At 28.7% G+C, this 16,115-nt stretch overlaps 1 protein-coding gene across 1 annotated transcript in view; it reads right to left on the bottom strand.

Moving 5' to 3' along the window:
• LOC112681124 (AT-rich interactive domain-containing protein 4B) overlaps nucleotides 1-16,115 on the bottom strand; it is a 61,550-nt gene that overhangs the window by 16,661 nt on the left and 28,774 nt on the right. Inside the window, exon 2 of the mRNA XM_025551395.1 lies at nucleotides 12,550-12,612. Coding sequence (XP_025407180.1) covers nucleotides 12,550-12,612 — 63 coding nt within the window. The remainder of the gene's footprint in view (nucleotides 1-12,549; nucleotides 12,613-16,115) is intronic.

Below are 16,115 nucleotides of genomic sequence, written 5' to 3'. Positions count from 1 at the left end.
TGCAATGTATATTTATATTGACTCTAACTCAGTCACTAAGTATATGTAAATCATATACCTCTATCATACATGATTGTAATATTGTTTAGATGATTAAACGCGTGACTTTGATTGATATTAATGATTTTCCAATATCGTTTATGGTCACGAATGCATTTTAAAATATTACATTTTCTCATAATTAAACATGGTATATTTAAAGAATATTGGTTAGTTTTTTCAGTGAATTAAATAATAAACTAAAAGGAAAAGTTATACGTCATTTTTTTGAAGTTTAACCTCCAAATAAACTACAGAAACTAAGAACATGTATCTATTTTCTTAATATCGAAAAATAATATTTCATTTAAATGGAAAATGTTTTGTTAATTAAAAAAAATATATAGACGATACTACTAAAGTAAAATACAATAATCCTACATATATTTTACATATATTTTACATAATTTTATGTAAAGATGGAATAATTTAAACATAAACTTTAAAGCGGTTATATTTTAAGGTACAATATTTAAAATGTTGTTTAAATACATATATTTTTTTGTTTAAATTGTTCCAAAATGGTAACAAAATCTTAAACTTGAGTAAAGTTCATGTTGAGTAGTAAAAATATTATAATAGCACATTTATTTTGTACATTTTAATTAAAAATCAGATTACGAGTAGTCAATTATCGAAATGTGTACAGTCTTACAAAACACAAAATTACAGCTACACGTATCCTATTGAAATTTCTATAGACATATTGTCATATTTTTTTTACATAAATATGATTTTAATAAATCAATCATTCTAACATTTAAATATATATTTATATTCATTGAATGTATCTATGATCGGTATTTTAAATATATATTGGAGGATTTTCTTAATATCTTTGAATATCCTTGAGGTTATTGAAAACCCGGTGAGCTCTAAATATGATTTGAATAAGATTTGCAAAATATTCTTTATATAGGTGAAAGGATTTAGCTATAAGGGAATAAATGGTTTAAAAATAAAGAATTTGAAAAAAAATACCATATTATATTGAAAACCAATATAAAATATAATAACATAGTTGTTCCCCGTTTTGTTCTATTTTTTCAAGTACGTTTCTCCAAACCAATTCATGAATACAACATATAGAACAATATTAATTATAATTTTATCGATTTAACTTGTAAACTTCTGACAATGGCAAAACTTCTAGACGAAATACTGTAAAACTTTTGTTCCGATATTTTGAAATGATTTTAAACAGTAATATTACACTATTATATGGTCAAGTGGGAGTGCACACAAACGTGACGTTAGCGAGATGATTACGATTATTTCCAGAATTAGTACAATATGAATGTAATCAACTATTAAAAAAATTAAATAAAAATTAAAAAGTCTTCGATGGTTAAAACTCGTTAATATATATAATTAATTAACTAGTATAGACCTGACGAAGAATTTTTAATTCGAAACTGGTCGTGCTTTACAAATATGATAATACACCAGGTTAGCATTTATTTATTTCTATATTTAAGCTATTTGTTTATTTCTATGTTAATATGGATGTGTTAAACTACAATAAATATTTTGATTTCAACCAAGATTTGTAGGGCTACATTCCAGTAGTATTTGAGGATACGATTCAGCGTCATAATATGTTAATTTCGGTGATGATCGGTCGCATATTGTTGTACATTGGATTCTCTGTCATTTAATCGAACTTGTGATGTTTCCCGAGATTACTCATGTAAAAAACGACTCGATTAAAAATGTGATTATATCAACAGGCATTTTAATTTTTATTGCGTTGATCACATATTTTCTTCATACTTTTCCGACCGTCTTATTATCATTCGTTTTGATCAACGTTGAGAGTAACGAGAATAGCAATTTTAATATTGGCTACTATTGAACGGCTATTGAACTGGTTTTTGCGGGATTAAGTTTTTTTTTTTTCAAATCAAAAATACTTTTATAGAATATATGAATGGACTAGCATTGCAGAATGACTAAAATAATTTAATGTTTATATTTAATTCAACTTAAATATACTGATCCATAGTGATGTTTTTTAAATCGTATAAATTCTTGATTTGTATTATATAATTTAAATTTTTTCAACTAGATTTAAATATTTCAAATTTATTGTTTTTCATGATTTTCAGCACAGTAATCACTAAGTATCAGTGCTTTAAAACTCACCATTATTGTTTTTCGGTATTTTTAAACTACGATTGTATTTCATTAATTCGACTGACAAATGAATACGATTAATACATGCCAAATAAAAAAAGTAAAAAAACAATTAAAATCCTGAAATTTCTGATCATTTCGATATTGTATGAATATTTAATTGCTCGCTCAGACTGTAGCTCTAGAAATGAGTTGTTTGATTGGCAATTAATGCCAAATTTATAAAAACGGAATATTTTCAATATTTCATTACCATAAAATATTCATGTCACCATATGGGTAGTACCCATTGGATACGTATGTGTTTTTATTTTAACATTGGTATTGGACATATATTTTTTTGAAATGTAAACCTATCCATAAAAATTGATTATTTTTTTACACGAATATGTAGCAGTTGAACGTTATAATGAACTTTTTTTTTAGTTCACGTCCCAGTACATTGAACTTGCAATGTATGCGTAGGATTAGTAAAAATCAGCTGTAGATAAATCGAAACGGGTTACTTGCATTATTGATAGTTCGCTGGGTAACGCACACAAAGTGTATTCGGTGTAATTAATGATTATTAGCATGTCCCGACAAAAGTGGCTTTCCGTTGCAACACTGATTGTGTGGGTCGAATAACCTACAATGTTTACAGTAAAAATAATTACCGATTATCTTTCGAAGCATGCGAGCCTGGCGTTAACTACGTAATATATTTTAACGTCTGTTTACTTTTCTCCGTGCCCGTACGTTGTCTTACCTTTTAAATCAAAACATTCGAATTCATCGTCGTTATCCATTCCTTTCTGATATATATTTAGTCCTCCAGTGATTTTTTTTTTTTTATCACTCTAACCCTGTTTTCCCCGAAATATCTTTTAACTTTTAACGTAATAATATATTACGATAAAATGGTTTTTGAATAATTTCGAATGAAAAAAATGAAAAAGGAATAATTTCGAATGAAAAAAATGAAAAAGCCCATCGTTCCGGTTAAATACGAATGTAATATAGGCGATATAAGAATATTATTTATGAACAGCTAAAAAATGGTCGTTTAATATTATCGTGTTTTGAACATCAACCGTATATATACATGTTAAATTCGATTTATATGCTCACACGATCAGCTCTGACGTTTTATAAGAACATTATTTATGAACAGCTAAAAAGTGATCGTATAATATTATTGTCTTCTAAACATCAACCGTTTATGTATGTATGTTAAATTCGATTTCTATGCTCACATGATCGACTCTGACGTTTATTTCAATAATGTACTGGTGAGCTTAAATATACCATCACTATTGTAAAAATACAACATCCAACAAGAAGGGTGCTCCGTGTATTTTAGGAGTAAATACGATTTGAATAATAAAATATCGTTTGATTGCAAAAAATTAATTTACATGGACGCATTTCATATAAACAATGTTTATATGTAATAAGTTTCGACCCGATGTTAAAGTATTTTAATTCTGTGACTGTATTGAAAATGTATTTTAATGTTTAATATCAGTAGCTTTATTATTATTTTTATTTTATTTTTTCGTGCGCATATCATAGTACCGAATATGTGTAATTCGAGTATAAATGCGTGATACCGAATGAAATATTATTGATTTGTTTTTTTATTATTTCATTGTTCCTGCATCGATTTGGCTTCATTAAGGTCACGGAAGACATTTAATGATGTTGCATCTTACGTGGGGATCCAATAACGTTTCGCTGTTCTATAAATAATATAGTTCGCTGTATGTATTTTAATAATTATTATAATTTGGGTATTAATTATTTCTGTAACAATTAAAATTTTAACCGTTAAATGAATTATTATACATCGTTTTAATTTCTTACCTCATTACCATCCACCTAAACTGTTTTAAATGTCAAGCTCATAATTTAATTATTTGGTCAATATATGTCTTGGCATTTGGCTGTTCACCTCGCGTTCCTCATTTATAATAGTATACTTTTATATATATACCTATAAGTCGGGACACATTTTACGAGAACATTTTTAAAATTAGGCCCCTATAACGTATGTACAACAATATCGCAGGTTAGGAATAATGGTGTAAAACTTGCTCATTATTAATATTTTTAATATATTATTATTTTTTTTTTATTCGCTATCTTTTATTAAGGATTTAGGGTTTTAGTGACCCAAGTAATCGATTTTTCCATGTGTATATAACCGTACAACGTAAAGGTAGAATATAATGCATTTAGGGCACCGGGAATAATGGTTTAATGTAGGACAGGTGTACTGCAGTACTTAAGCTTATATGACAAAATATTAAAATTTACACTTCCACTTACGTTCACTAACATTATATTTAAATATTTAAACCTCTTAAAAGACATATTTATCAATTTAACTATTACATTAAAACAACGATATTTCAGCACGTTATTATTATTATTACTATTATTTAAAGATGATAATATTAATCGTTAGATCACTCACGTATATATAACTAATTTCCATTCATCATTTAGTTATACTAGTGTAATGAAAAAATTTTAAAGCAGATACTTATATTTAAATATGGTGTTTGAAATATAGAAAATACAATAACAATATCCAGTCTTATAAATTTTTTGAAAAAAAAAAAAAAAAACTATAGGAACATTTTTATTGTTCATATAATATATGATAGTAAATTCTGCAGTTTGTGATTATTTGTTATTATTTTGGTTTTATGTGTGTAATATTAATCTGAATAGATAAAATAGTGATAAAGTGGCTTACTACCAGTATATTAAATTAAAAAGATACTTTTATAAGGTAACGTAAATTGAAAGAATTACTATATTAATAATGAATTATATACTTGAATAAGAAAAATTAAACACTTTAATTTTAGTTAACCAACATTTTAATCTATAAGAAAATCAAATATTACCTTAAGAACAGTGGCAAATATATGGATTATAAATAGAAGGAAATATTTCGATTGTTACCGTTTAATATTGTTTTAGATTCTGAGTGAAGCAAATCATATGGTTTTATCTTTATTTATTTTATTTTTTACTGCAAACTCTTTATAGAAATACAAGTACAACATTTTTCTCTAGTAACTTTTTAGATTCAAAATCAGCCTGCAGTAATATTTTAAAGAGATCGTTTTACAAAATTTCAATAGTTTTTCTTACACCATTATTTACTGGCTTTTTTAAAACTTTAATCAAATACATGTTTTTCTTTCTCCTTACATTTTCAATATTTCCATTACAACGTTACTGTAATGATGTCAAACAAAGATTTTTTCCTTTATTCTCTTTTTAAATGTTTAATATTAAATAAATGGAAAAATTATAATGTCAATAATGTACAGATTTCAAGCAATTTTTTTTATAGATTCTAATATTAGTCCATATCCTATATCCTACGTGGTCCGTGACGTTCCGTGGTTTTGATTATATGTATACTTTTTTCGTAGAATGAATAATGTTTAAAACGAACTTTCTAATTTAAGAAATTAAAAAACCATGATAATCATTAAAATGACACAAGTTTATTTAAACATTGTTTCGATGGATATTATGATAATTAATTGATATGGAATTAAATAACATTCAGAATGATGTTTGACGAATCGTTAAATTTCCAATTTTGTTGAAAAGTGAAATCAATATTATACCATAGGTATTGTTTCCGTGGTAATCGAATTTCAACAATTGTTCGGATAACATATTAATATGTTAATATGCACTACCCACATAAATATATTATATAAATCCGCCCAAACGGTCGAATTTCGTTTGTTCGAAACAGTCGACATTTAGAATTGTACAAAACCGTTATTTTCTTACGAACATTGCAAATATTTATTTTTAGGATGGATACTATGAGGAAAAAACTGACTAAAATTCGTTCACGCACTTGTCGCTACTGATTAGCAGTAAACGAGCGTATTCTAAAATTCAGTCTAATATTATTATTATTTATTTATACATTTATTTTTTTTGATTAATTGTATAAACACCATGCACGATTTTGCTAACGGCAAAAACAGACAAAAACCACACACCGAAAATATTTAACTTTGCAGAGATTCCTGTGGATCACCGACTTCACACAGTATATACATTTCAGTCAATGTTTTCATTCGTACAAATTCTTCAGCCGTACAAGCGTATGAATGTATTTATAAATTACATTTCTATTTTTCAATTTCCCATTACAATAATATTTTATATTTAAACATTGTATGTAATTCTCTACACAATGCATAATATTGAAAATATACCACTCAATCACTCAGTGATCGACGAGTAGCTAGAGCTATACCATATTGAATTATTTGAAATTTCGATGGAATGTAGGTATTTAACATTATATTGCATAAGCGAGTACTAAAACAAAGGACTTTTTGAAAATCACATTTTTAAGTGTGTAAACAATTTTAGCTTTGGGCTGTATGTTTACATTTTTCAATTTTTGGTTACCTAGCAAATATCGTATTTTGTTTAATATTTTATTTTTACAATAATTATGAGTAAATTAATGTCATGTAAATATAAATAATGATCATTCGAATGCTCTTTGTTCAACTTGATATTTTTATATTCAAATATAATTGCTCTAATCTAAAGTAGTAAAATATCAATAGGGTGAGGTCAGGTAATTTAGTTAAATTATTTATTTATATGTGTTTACGTGTAATATGTATGACTTGTGATGGAACGGATAAATATTAGTGTTATTACGATAAAAAATCGGACATGTAATTTGAAATAAAAACAATTTCCGCCAAAAATAAAATATATAATAATTGATGATCACTTATATGCGTCGTGGGACCTTTATTAAAAAGTGTTAATTTTTTTCGAACTGTATTGCTTAATAGATAATTATACTGCAGCAGAGAAGCAAAGATATAATCAAATTGTTCACGATCTTCAGTGGACGTATAACTGGTTCATCGGTATTTCGTTTTTGTCGATAGTCGTGGAAATTATGTCATTCTTTAATGACAATGTTTTGGATATCTTGTGAAGAAAAAACTCTAAAGTCATGATCACGCAGTTCAGTAAACAGAATCGATTCATAAATACGACTCGCTGACGCGATTCTAAACGTAGATGGGTATTTATGTTGAACGTTCCAAACTCCGAAAATAACATACACATTATACATTCACATATCATTAAATATATATATGTAATATATTGTAGAATATATTCCTACAAATATATACATTAGAGACTTTATGTACTAGCTGTACGTTCTTATGCGAATATGCTGTAATATACATGTCATAGTACTCATAACAGATTCTTTCCAACCAATACTCTGTGTAAAAGGATTCGTGAGTGGAATTTTAAAACGTTTCCTAAAGGGATTTTCAATATTTAGTGGTGTGTATGTGTGTATGTGTGTGCGTGTGCGAGTGTGTGTTTAAATGTATGACGTTTTCCTTTGTGTTTAATATACATGTTTATATTAAATCATTATTATTTCCTTTAGTCGAAAACTGTGTAACGCCAAGACTAATAGACTATATAATTATACTTTCGGGAATAATCAATACCATTTTATTTTATTGCAAGTTATCAAACCATGTCACGGCTAGCCAGCAACTCGATGAGTTATTTGTTTTCTTATTTTTCTAAAAAAAAAAATGAATAAATACAGTTCCAATCACTAATTACTTCTCATGTCGAAAAAATTGTTTTTTTTTTTATTCGGTAAAGTGTAATCACGTAAGTAATAATATACTCTTTGAAATATTTTCTCAAAATGAAGTATTGAAGAAAAATGTGTTATAATTAATCAATTTTTAAGCATAAACATAGTTAAGAATTATATAAATTGTGCTCAAATAAAATTTTATAAACTTAAAAATAAAATATAAACTTATTATAAAAATGTTATATATACTTTTGTACTCAATGAAATAGTTAGACTCATTTAAAAATAAATATTTTCAATTTTTTCAATATGAATCAAAAAAATAATTCTATCCAAAAGGTAAAAAATATAGTGATTCTTATTTCATAATATTATATTTTTAATATTTCATATTAAAATATCTAAAACTCTTATGTTTGAAGAACTTAATACAGGATAAATTTTCAAATGTTAGATTACACAATATTGTACAATTGTACATTGGCTAGACCGAAAAATTACATACACTTTATAAATGTTATTAGCAATTAGCTATTATGTAGTTTTATATTTTAAATAACGTAAAAAATAAAAATTTGTTAAGATTTAACTTTCAACGGTTTTTTTAATTTGATATTATTGCATCATATAATTATAATATAATATAGTATAATTATATTTTTTTAAATAAATAGTCATAAGAAAATTCAGTCGTTAGCATGGCCGAAAATTGTGTTTTCGAATCCATCAAAGTGTGTAAGCAGATACTTTTTATTTGATTTATTACAGAAAGATGGTGTTTTTTATTTGCAGTTAGAAGGGAAAGAGTTCAGTGATCGAGAGTGATAAAATACGATTGACTGTAATATTCAGTGAGTTGTAAATCTTTTTTAAAACAAATGTTTACGTTTGTAAAAGAATAACAAACGAAAAAGTAAAATGTTACCGAGTCGCATCTTAAATGTACATAACATTCTTGACTTAAAATTAAGTACGTGCTTGAATGTGCGATGCACTGGATTTACGCAATCTTCCGAAAACGCAAATGGGATGGATCTGACCTTCAAAACGGATAAATATGTCTTCTGAAAATTATAAAACATCGATTTTCTGGGCAAATGTGTGGAAATGTTATCCCGTATTATTTTATATGAAAACAACATTTATGGTGTGTAAATTTGAATTACGACACGGCAGACCATATTTGACAGCTATAGTATATAATAAGGTAGATAATTAATCTTGATTATGGTAAAGATATTTTAATATGAAATACAAATAATTATATTAATACAAATTACACGTCAAACGACTGAACATCATTTATATTTTGAAATATGGGTAAATGTATTTGTATTGTTGTATTATAAAATATTGATGTTACATTTTTAAATAACTAAGCACTTATAATTAATTTGTAACTATAATGCACCGAAGTGCATATTTTAAGGTTAGGATAATAAGGAAACGAAAAAATAACAACCAAGAACAATCGAAGGAAAACTAATGTAATTATTTTAATATTACGGAAGCATTAGAATTATTCAAATTACCAATACATGCCCTATTTGAATATTTATATGAATGAAAATTGATAGATCGTTGGGAATAACCTCACGTCCAGTTTTCGCATTGATACATGATTAAATCAGTAATTTTTTATCTTCTTGACCTCATATCTACTTTCATGATTGCGTTAAAAAAGAAAAAATATGATTTAAGTGCGTTTTTTATCTTTATGAAAAACATGTGCAAAAAATATTCAGCGATTTAAATAAAAGTTAATACTGATAAAGTCTATAAATTTTTACAATAGAGTAATAGAAATTAAATCCGGATTTTCTGAAAATCCAACAAATCCGGATTTATGGATTTCAATATCCAAATTTTGAGTTTAACATTTTGGATTTCTGTATTTTAACGAAAAAAATCAATTTATTACAAAATATTTATAATTATCAACGTTTTTATTTTTAGGCATATATAAAATAATATTAATTCAATTTTTCAATTTCAATTTTCTGAAATTCGGATTTAAAACCATCAAAATCTGATTTTAGAGTAAAATACGGATTACGGATTTTCGAATTTCGGCTAATCCGAAATTTTTTCATCATTATTAGGTACCAGACATCACTGTTTCGAGAAACTAAACCGGCAGCTAATATTATATTGACCGCTTATACTCACCGCTTATAAATATTTCATGTTTGTACGAAACAAATACTACCGTCAACCCCTATTATCAATGAAATCAATTTTGGCATGCATAGCGTGGCGATCGAATTTACAATGTTTGGTCATCCATATGGTGTCTGTACTCGAAATAACACGACCTCACACGTTATGCATCTCAAAACTTATTTCACGTATACCGATAATGACAATAATAACAGTTAGCAAGGGTTTTTACAACAAAATGAAACGTAGTCAAGTGTACATTAACTATTCTGACAAAATTCAAAAGCTATGCGCCACAGCACATCTAAATCACCTACTCTTCTATCCCTGATTAGTTTTAAAATATCTCAAAGATTTATCCGACATTCAGTCCCTTTTTTCATGCCACTATCCTCAACGAATTATTTGTTAAATGAACCCATTAGGCGTATCATTTTCATCGTCAATGCGGATCCCTCCTTTTCGTGTTAAATTATTAATTAATATTGTTGTATATAAATCTTAGTACGGTAAAATAAATAAATGTATGCCAACCTTAAGACTTGTTGCATTGTTTGATGTTGCCTGTACGTGATATAACAATAACTATTCCTATTTGAGCGTGTCTACATGAAACGGAATCGAAACGGTCAAACGGACGAAAACGCGCGTTTCATATGGTAGTCGCTTGATTGTAAAAATAGCCGAAACAATGCGCCAGTGGTTCTAAATCGCACATGATAATAAATGTACTGAGGATAAAACCTAACAATATTCATTTTTCACTGATTTTCCTAAATGTGTATTAGTTTCATATTCTTATTAGGATTGACTTGATATTGAATAAAATAGTATTTTTTACGAGATGATACATGTTTTAAAGATGAAAACAGTCGTAAAATTTGAAGAAAAAAGCTCTACCTTTGATATTAAAACGAAGAACTTCAAAGATTTTTTATACACATGTAGTTCATACATCTTAATAATCTACTTTTTGTTTAAATTATATGTCACCCATCACATTAGTTTTTTTTCTCTTCAAAAAAACATAAAAAAATTAACAGCCGATTATTTGTACATAACTGTTAACTGTTGACATCGATTGATACCAAAGCATGAGGGTGAAACAACAATAAAATACGCGTTCTAATTAATCGCAATATTGATTTTTAATTGATTTTAATTATATTTGATGATCTAATAATTAGATTCTAATTTGTTGATCCAGTTGAGTATTTAAATTTATGTCAATGTGCCATTAGCATAAACTAGTTTAATAAAATTCATTAGTAAACACTTCTTTGCTTCGACAAATAAAAATACTAATAACATTGGAAAAATATGTTGATAAACAATTTATATTTGCTTTAAGTCTATTTTATTTTTTTTTTTTTTTTTGCATCACGTTATAAAAAACGTGTTTATACGAGCCAAATAAAAGTGTAGAATTAAGTCGATTATTTTTAAAATGTATTTATCGTTAATAATGCAACTTTTTTTTATTTATGCTACACCCAGTGTACACATACGCCTTATGTATACAATATTTTCCGTGCACAATATTCGACGAACAAAGCAGGAGGACTTCATTTCATACTATGTGTTTTTCTAGTACGAAACAAAAATAGGAATTAATAAAAAAAAGAATAGTAAAGCTCAGTAACGCATGATATCTAGATAGTAAATAATAATAAACTAAAAACACGATGATATTTTTTATTCGAGTAAATACGTGTATGTATTATTATATTGATGTTGAGTCTTAAAGAATATGACAATAAATATTATATTATATTAAATTGGATTGTCTTGCATCGTTCTAGAGTCAAAGGTTGTTTTTTATATTTTTACACCGAGTGCTTCATTTTCTAACATTTTTAGCCTCCGGAGTGTGATTTTTGGTACTGTAGTCAATAGGTTTTTATTTGTGGCTTTTATTTGTTGGCTATACACGTCGTATATATACCGGTGAAGAGTAAAAGATTTGTTTTTATAAATATAATGCTGTAATAATAATATAATATGCTGTCGATTTGAAATTGGTGCGCAGGATTTAGCAGGATGGACCGGTATTTCATAGATAAAGTAAAATGTATAGTATTGGATTCTATATCGTGACTTAGAGGACCAAAAAAACGTATCAGAAACAATCGTACTATAGTTTTATGTATAAATCAAATTCTATTTTCACAGCTCGATAAATAAAACCAGGATAATGCGAGAAGATAATCGAAGAGAGGAATATATCATATAATATGGTATAGGGTATTAGTTGTATTTTGCGTTCACGAAGACCATTCAAAATGCATGTATGTTATCTTTATCTAACGAATGAATAAAAACAATATCTGAAAAACTCCGGAGAAGACAGCTCTGTGATAAAGTATTGAGAACATTTCCGATATAGCGTCATAGACCGAGTTTAATTTACAGCCGGTACATTTAAACGATTAAAAATTTATCAGACAAAACAAAAATATTTGTCCTTTTTATTACATACTTATATATGAATAGTATTTGTGTGTATGTATGTGTGTATAAAAGTAACGGTGACAGAGGGTATATAGTATACAAGATAAGTATAGAATTATCGTTTTCGGACTCACCTCTTCTTCCGGCGTTTTCGCCTCGTCTTGTTCTTTCTCATCAAGTTTGTTCAACAGTTTGTCCTGTAAAAACATAAGTGAAACATAATTTCATGTAACCAAATCGTTCAAATTAATCAATTGGCTATGTAATAAATATTTGTTTATATAATTATAATATATAATACGTATCAAATATTACAGTAATGAGGAGGCAGCTGTTACCGATTTGGATGCGTCTTTTAAACAGCGTGATCGACAACGATACTCTTTATACACATGATGGTCAAGTAAAAATAAGAAAAATACGAGTTTTGTTAATATCTTTGATATTGATCTTATTACTATTTATGTCGATTGGCCAACGCAAAAATCGATAGTAAAACAAATACATATTATAATACTGGTGTAGCGGAATGAAAACAGGTATTCGCGTATTCCAATGAAAATGTACGTAGTGAAACCTGTATGGACAGAATCAGAGTTCATGTAAGAGACGAACAATTATTTTATCCACACTTCGTTTTTGAAACGTGGGTTTGTCCGATTCTCTATATACTCACTTCAATCATCTCTGTGATTTTCAAACATGCATCTAAATCGTTAGAAAATAAAATAGACAATTGCAAATAACATTCGATCAAGCTCAAACAAATGGCATTATTTTATTTCATTGTATCTGATATATACTCGTAAATTCACTACATCAAACGCTCATGTGATAATAGGATTCAATTGAAATCGGTGCATTTTTTAACTATTTAACTAGGCGATAAAAATGTCGTCCAGTGATTATACTCTGTTGACAGTATCTTAAAAGATTGGGCGAAATAATGTGAAACAAACGTGTAATACTATAATCGTACTGTGTATTATACATTGACTATTTTGAGAAAAACATTTTTTGTCGCCCAGTGAAAATTTCTTATAAAATGCACAGGTTGTAATAATATCCAATTAGTTTGATGTGAAGTCGATGAAAAAAGCAAAAATAGCAGTTTAGACGTACATGGACTAGACCGGCAAAGAACGTCTCGTACCGCATAAATGTTCACAGAACCGTTCAAAGACGAAAGAGAAGATACGAATCAAATTATTGACGGAAATGATTGGGCGCGCACTCATCGCGGACGTCAAAAGGCTTACGGAAAGATACATTTAATGTTTGGAAGTGACAGCTTGACGGCATTTTAAACATTTGGAAGTTCGGGAAAAGAAAAAAAAACGTCCGGAGACTTCAAATCGCCTCGTATAATAACCTACACACGTAACAATAATAACATCAATTTGATTATAATCCGGATTATACATAGTTCGCTATCCTATTTCTGTATAAAAGTACATCAGGGGCTAATGCAGGAAAAAATGTCAAGAGGTAGGGGTGGAACAAATGTAAAATGTACACTGTCAATGAATATTATTCTTTATAACTCATTATGTATATATTTATAAATTTTATTCGCTAGTTTCACGGGAAACTTTAAAATAACTATTACATTTGCAGGTTAAGTCATATTTTTATAACATTTTTCTGATATTTCAGGGGTAAGGGGGTTGTATCCTTCTTTCGACACGATAATCATATAATTTAAAGGTTTCCATATAATATTCAAGCCTCGAGCCTAATTTAAACTAAATCAGAAACATTTTTTTCGCGTATGCTTTTGGAGAAAAACTTTTTTTATTTTAAACAGTACACACATTTCTCTTAAATGCTATAAAAATTACAATATGAAGAGATTCATCAGGTTAAACTCTTTAAGTATCTACTTTCTACGTATAACACAGTATTACTGTTACAACGTAGGTACTGAAATTTAATTATATACTACTTAAACATCAGTTATTGGATTGGCTTTCGAACTTTATGCCACGAGCGAGAAACCTTATTTTATCGATCATAATTACGTTTGGCCGCATGTTTGATATTTTCACTTTGAACACAATCGCGAGTCCCCAACGGCTAACACTGACCAACGAATCGCCTAGTATTGATAAACATTAGTTTTCACGTACGTGAATTATACGTAATACGATGCTCCGGTTGGCCAATTCAACTATCGTATTCATACATGTGGAATATCAAGTGCACACGATAATACTCTGTAGGTATTATGCATAAGATAACGTATCGTTCCGACAATAATTATAATAATAACATTGCGGTCAAGCTTTGATATCGATTCGGACGAATTGTAATCGTCGGCCTGGTGGGAAAAGAGGATCGCAGAAGGCGGGGAATAAATTAATAATATCCATATATCAGCACCTCGTCGTCCATCAAAGCCATGCATCGTGTGCGGTGCAGTAAATTATAGCGGACATTGCAATGCGATATCGTACGCGAACATTGAGATGCAGTGTCGAAACCAGCCGTGTCAAATGGATTTCCACGACGGAAGCGATTCCATTATTATTTTTCATTATTAAAATTGTGTGTGCGTGTGTTGTCGAATTATTCACCGTGCTAAACGATAATGAACTGTCGTAAATCGGTGGCGGAGCGTTTTTTTTATGATATTTTTCGATTGTTGTTTTCGTCCGCGCCCCGTGCCACGCCGATTTTCGCGCAAGGACGTCGCGCTTCGCGTTGCACCCGATGCAAGCGAAAAGTACACCGAAACGTGGTGGAAAAACGTCCCACGTCCCTTTCGATGGTGCCTCGGCTTCTGCATGCGACGATCATCATTTTTGTTAGTCGAACGCGATGTGCGACCCTCGGCATTCCGTCTAATCCCCTCGGCGTTTAAAATCTCCTTCTAACGTGATTCACGCGAGTCAACGGTACACGAGACTAACACATGTCGTCGATAATCCTCCGAGTACCATAGTATCGCGCGTACAGCTGGCGAACAACAAATTTGCGTGTGTTCGTTTAATATACGAATAAAATAGATCTATTATTTTAGATTTTTAAGATCACACGGTCGTTGTACATTTTTACTACTACGGCACGTTTGATGTTGTTAGGGGTAGGGAAGGAAACGTTTTTCACGAATCATAAATTTTTGAAAAAATATTGTGCAAATAAAAAAATATAGTATGCCATAATAGTATTTTATGGTAAGTTTACGAGCTCACCTCAAAGAATACGTTGTATAACCAAATGTTGGTAAAACGCGTTCTTTACGGAGTACAAGTCGTCATGCATTTTCCCTCAACAGTTAAATTGTGTTTCACGACCGTAATTGTAGTAGATGAACGACGGCTGATATCGCTTTTATTTAATTAAAATAGTTGATAACATTTTATATCTGTTGTATCGGTTTCGTAGCAGACGATTTAAGCCTGAAATTACTACTAAAAAATGTTTTTACATTGATTTATTATAACACTAGCTGTTTCGTTTAGCTCAGTCCAAGTTACCAAGTAATTTTTTCTCAAGACAAAAGTTATTAAATTAAATTAAGCCCCAAACTTTTTCGACGGTATACTCTAACATTAAAAAAAACCTGCATGGTAATTGAATGAGTAGTTTCGGAGATTACACGTGACAAACAAATTATCGTTTGACATTAATTTACATAAATATACATTCCCTACGTTAATAATATTTATATAATTATTTTAAATTAATTATATTTATC

The sequence above is a fragment of the Sipha flava genome, unplaced genomic scaffold (genome assembly GCF_003268045.1).
Source record: "Sipha flava isolate LNK unplaced genomic scaffold, YSA_version1 101_pilon_pilon, whole genome shotgun sequence".
Lineage (NCBI taxonomy): Eukaryota > Metazoa > Arthropoda > Insecta > Hemiptera > Aphididae > Sipha > Sipha flava.
This window is presented reverse-complemented; position numbering and strand designations above follow the sequence as displayed.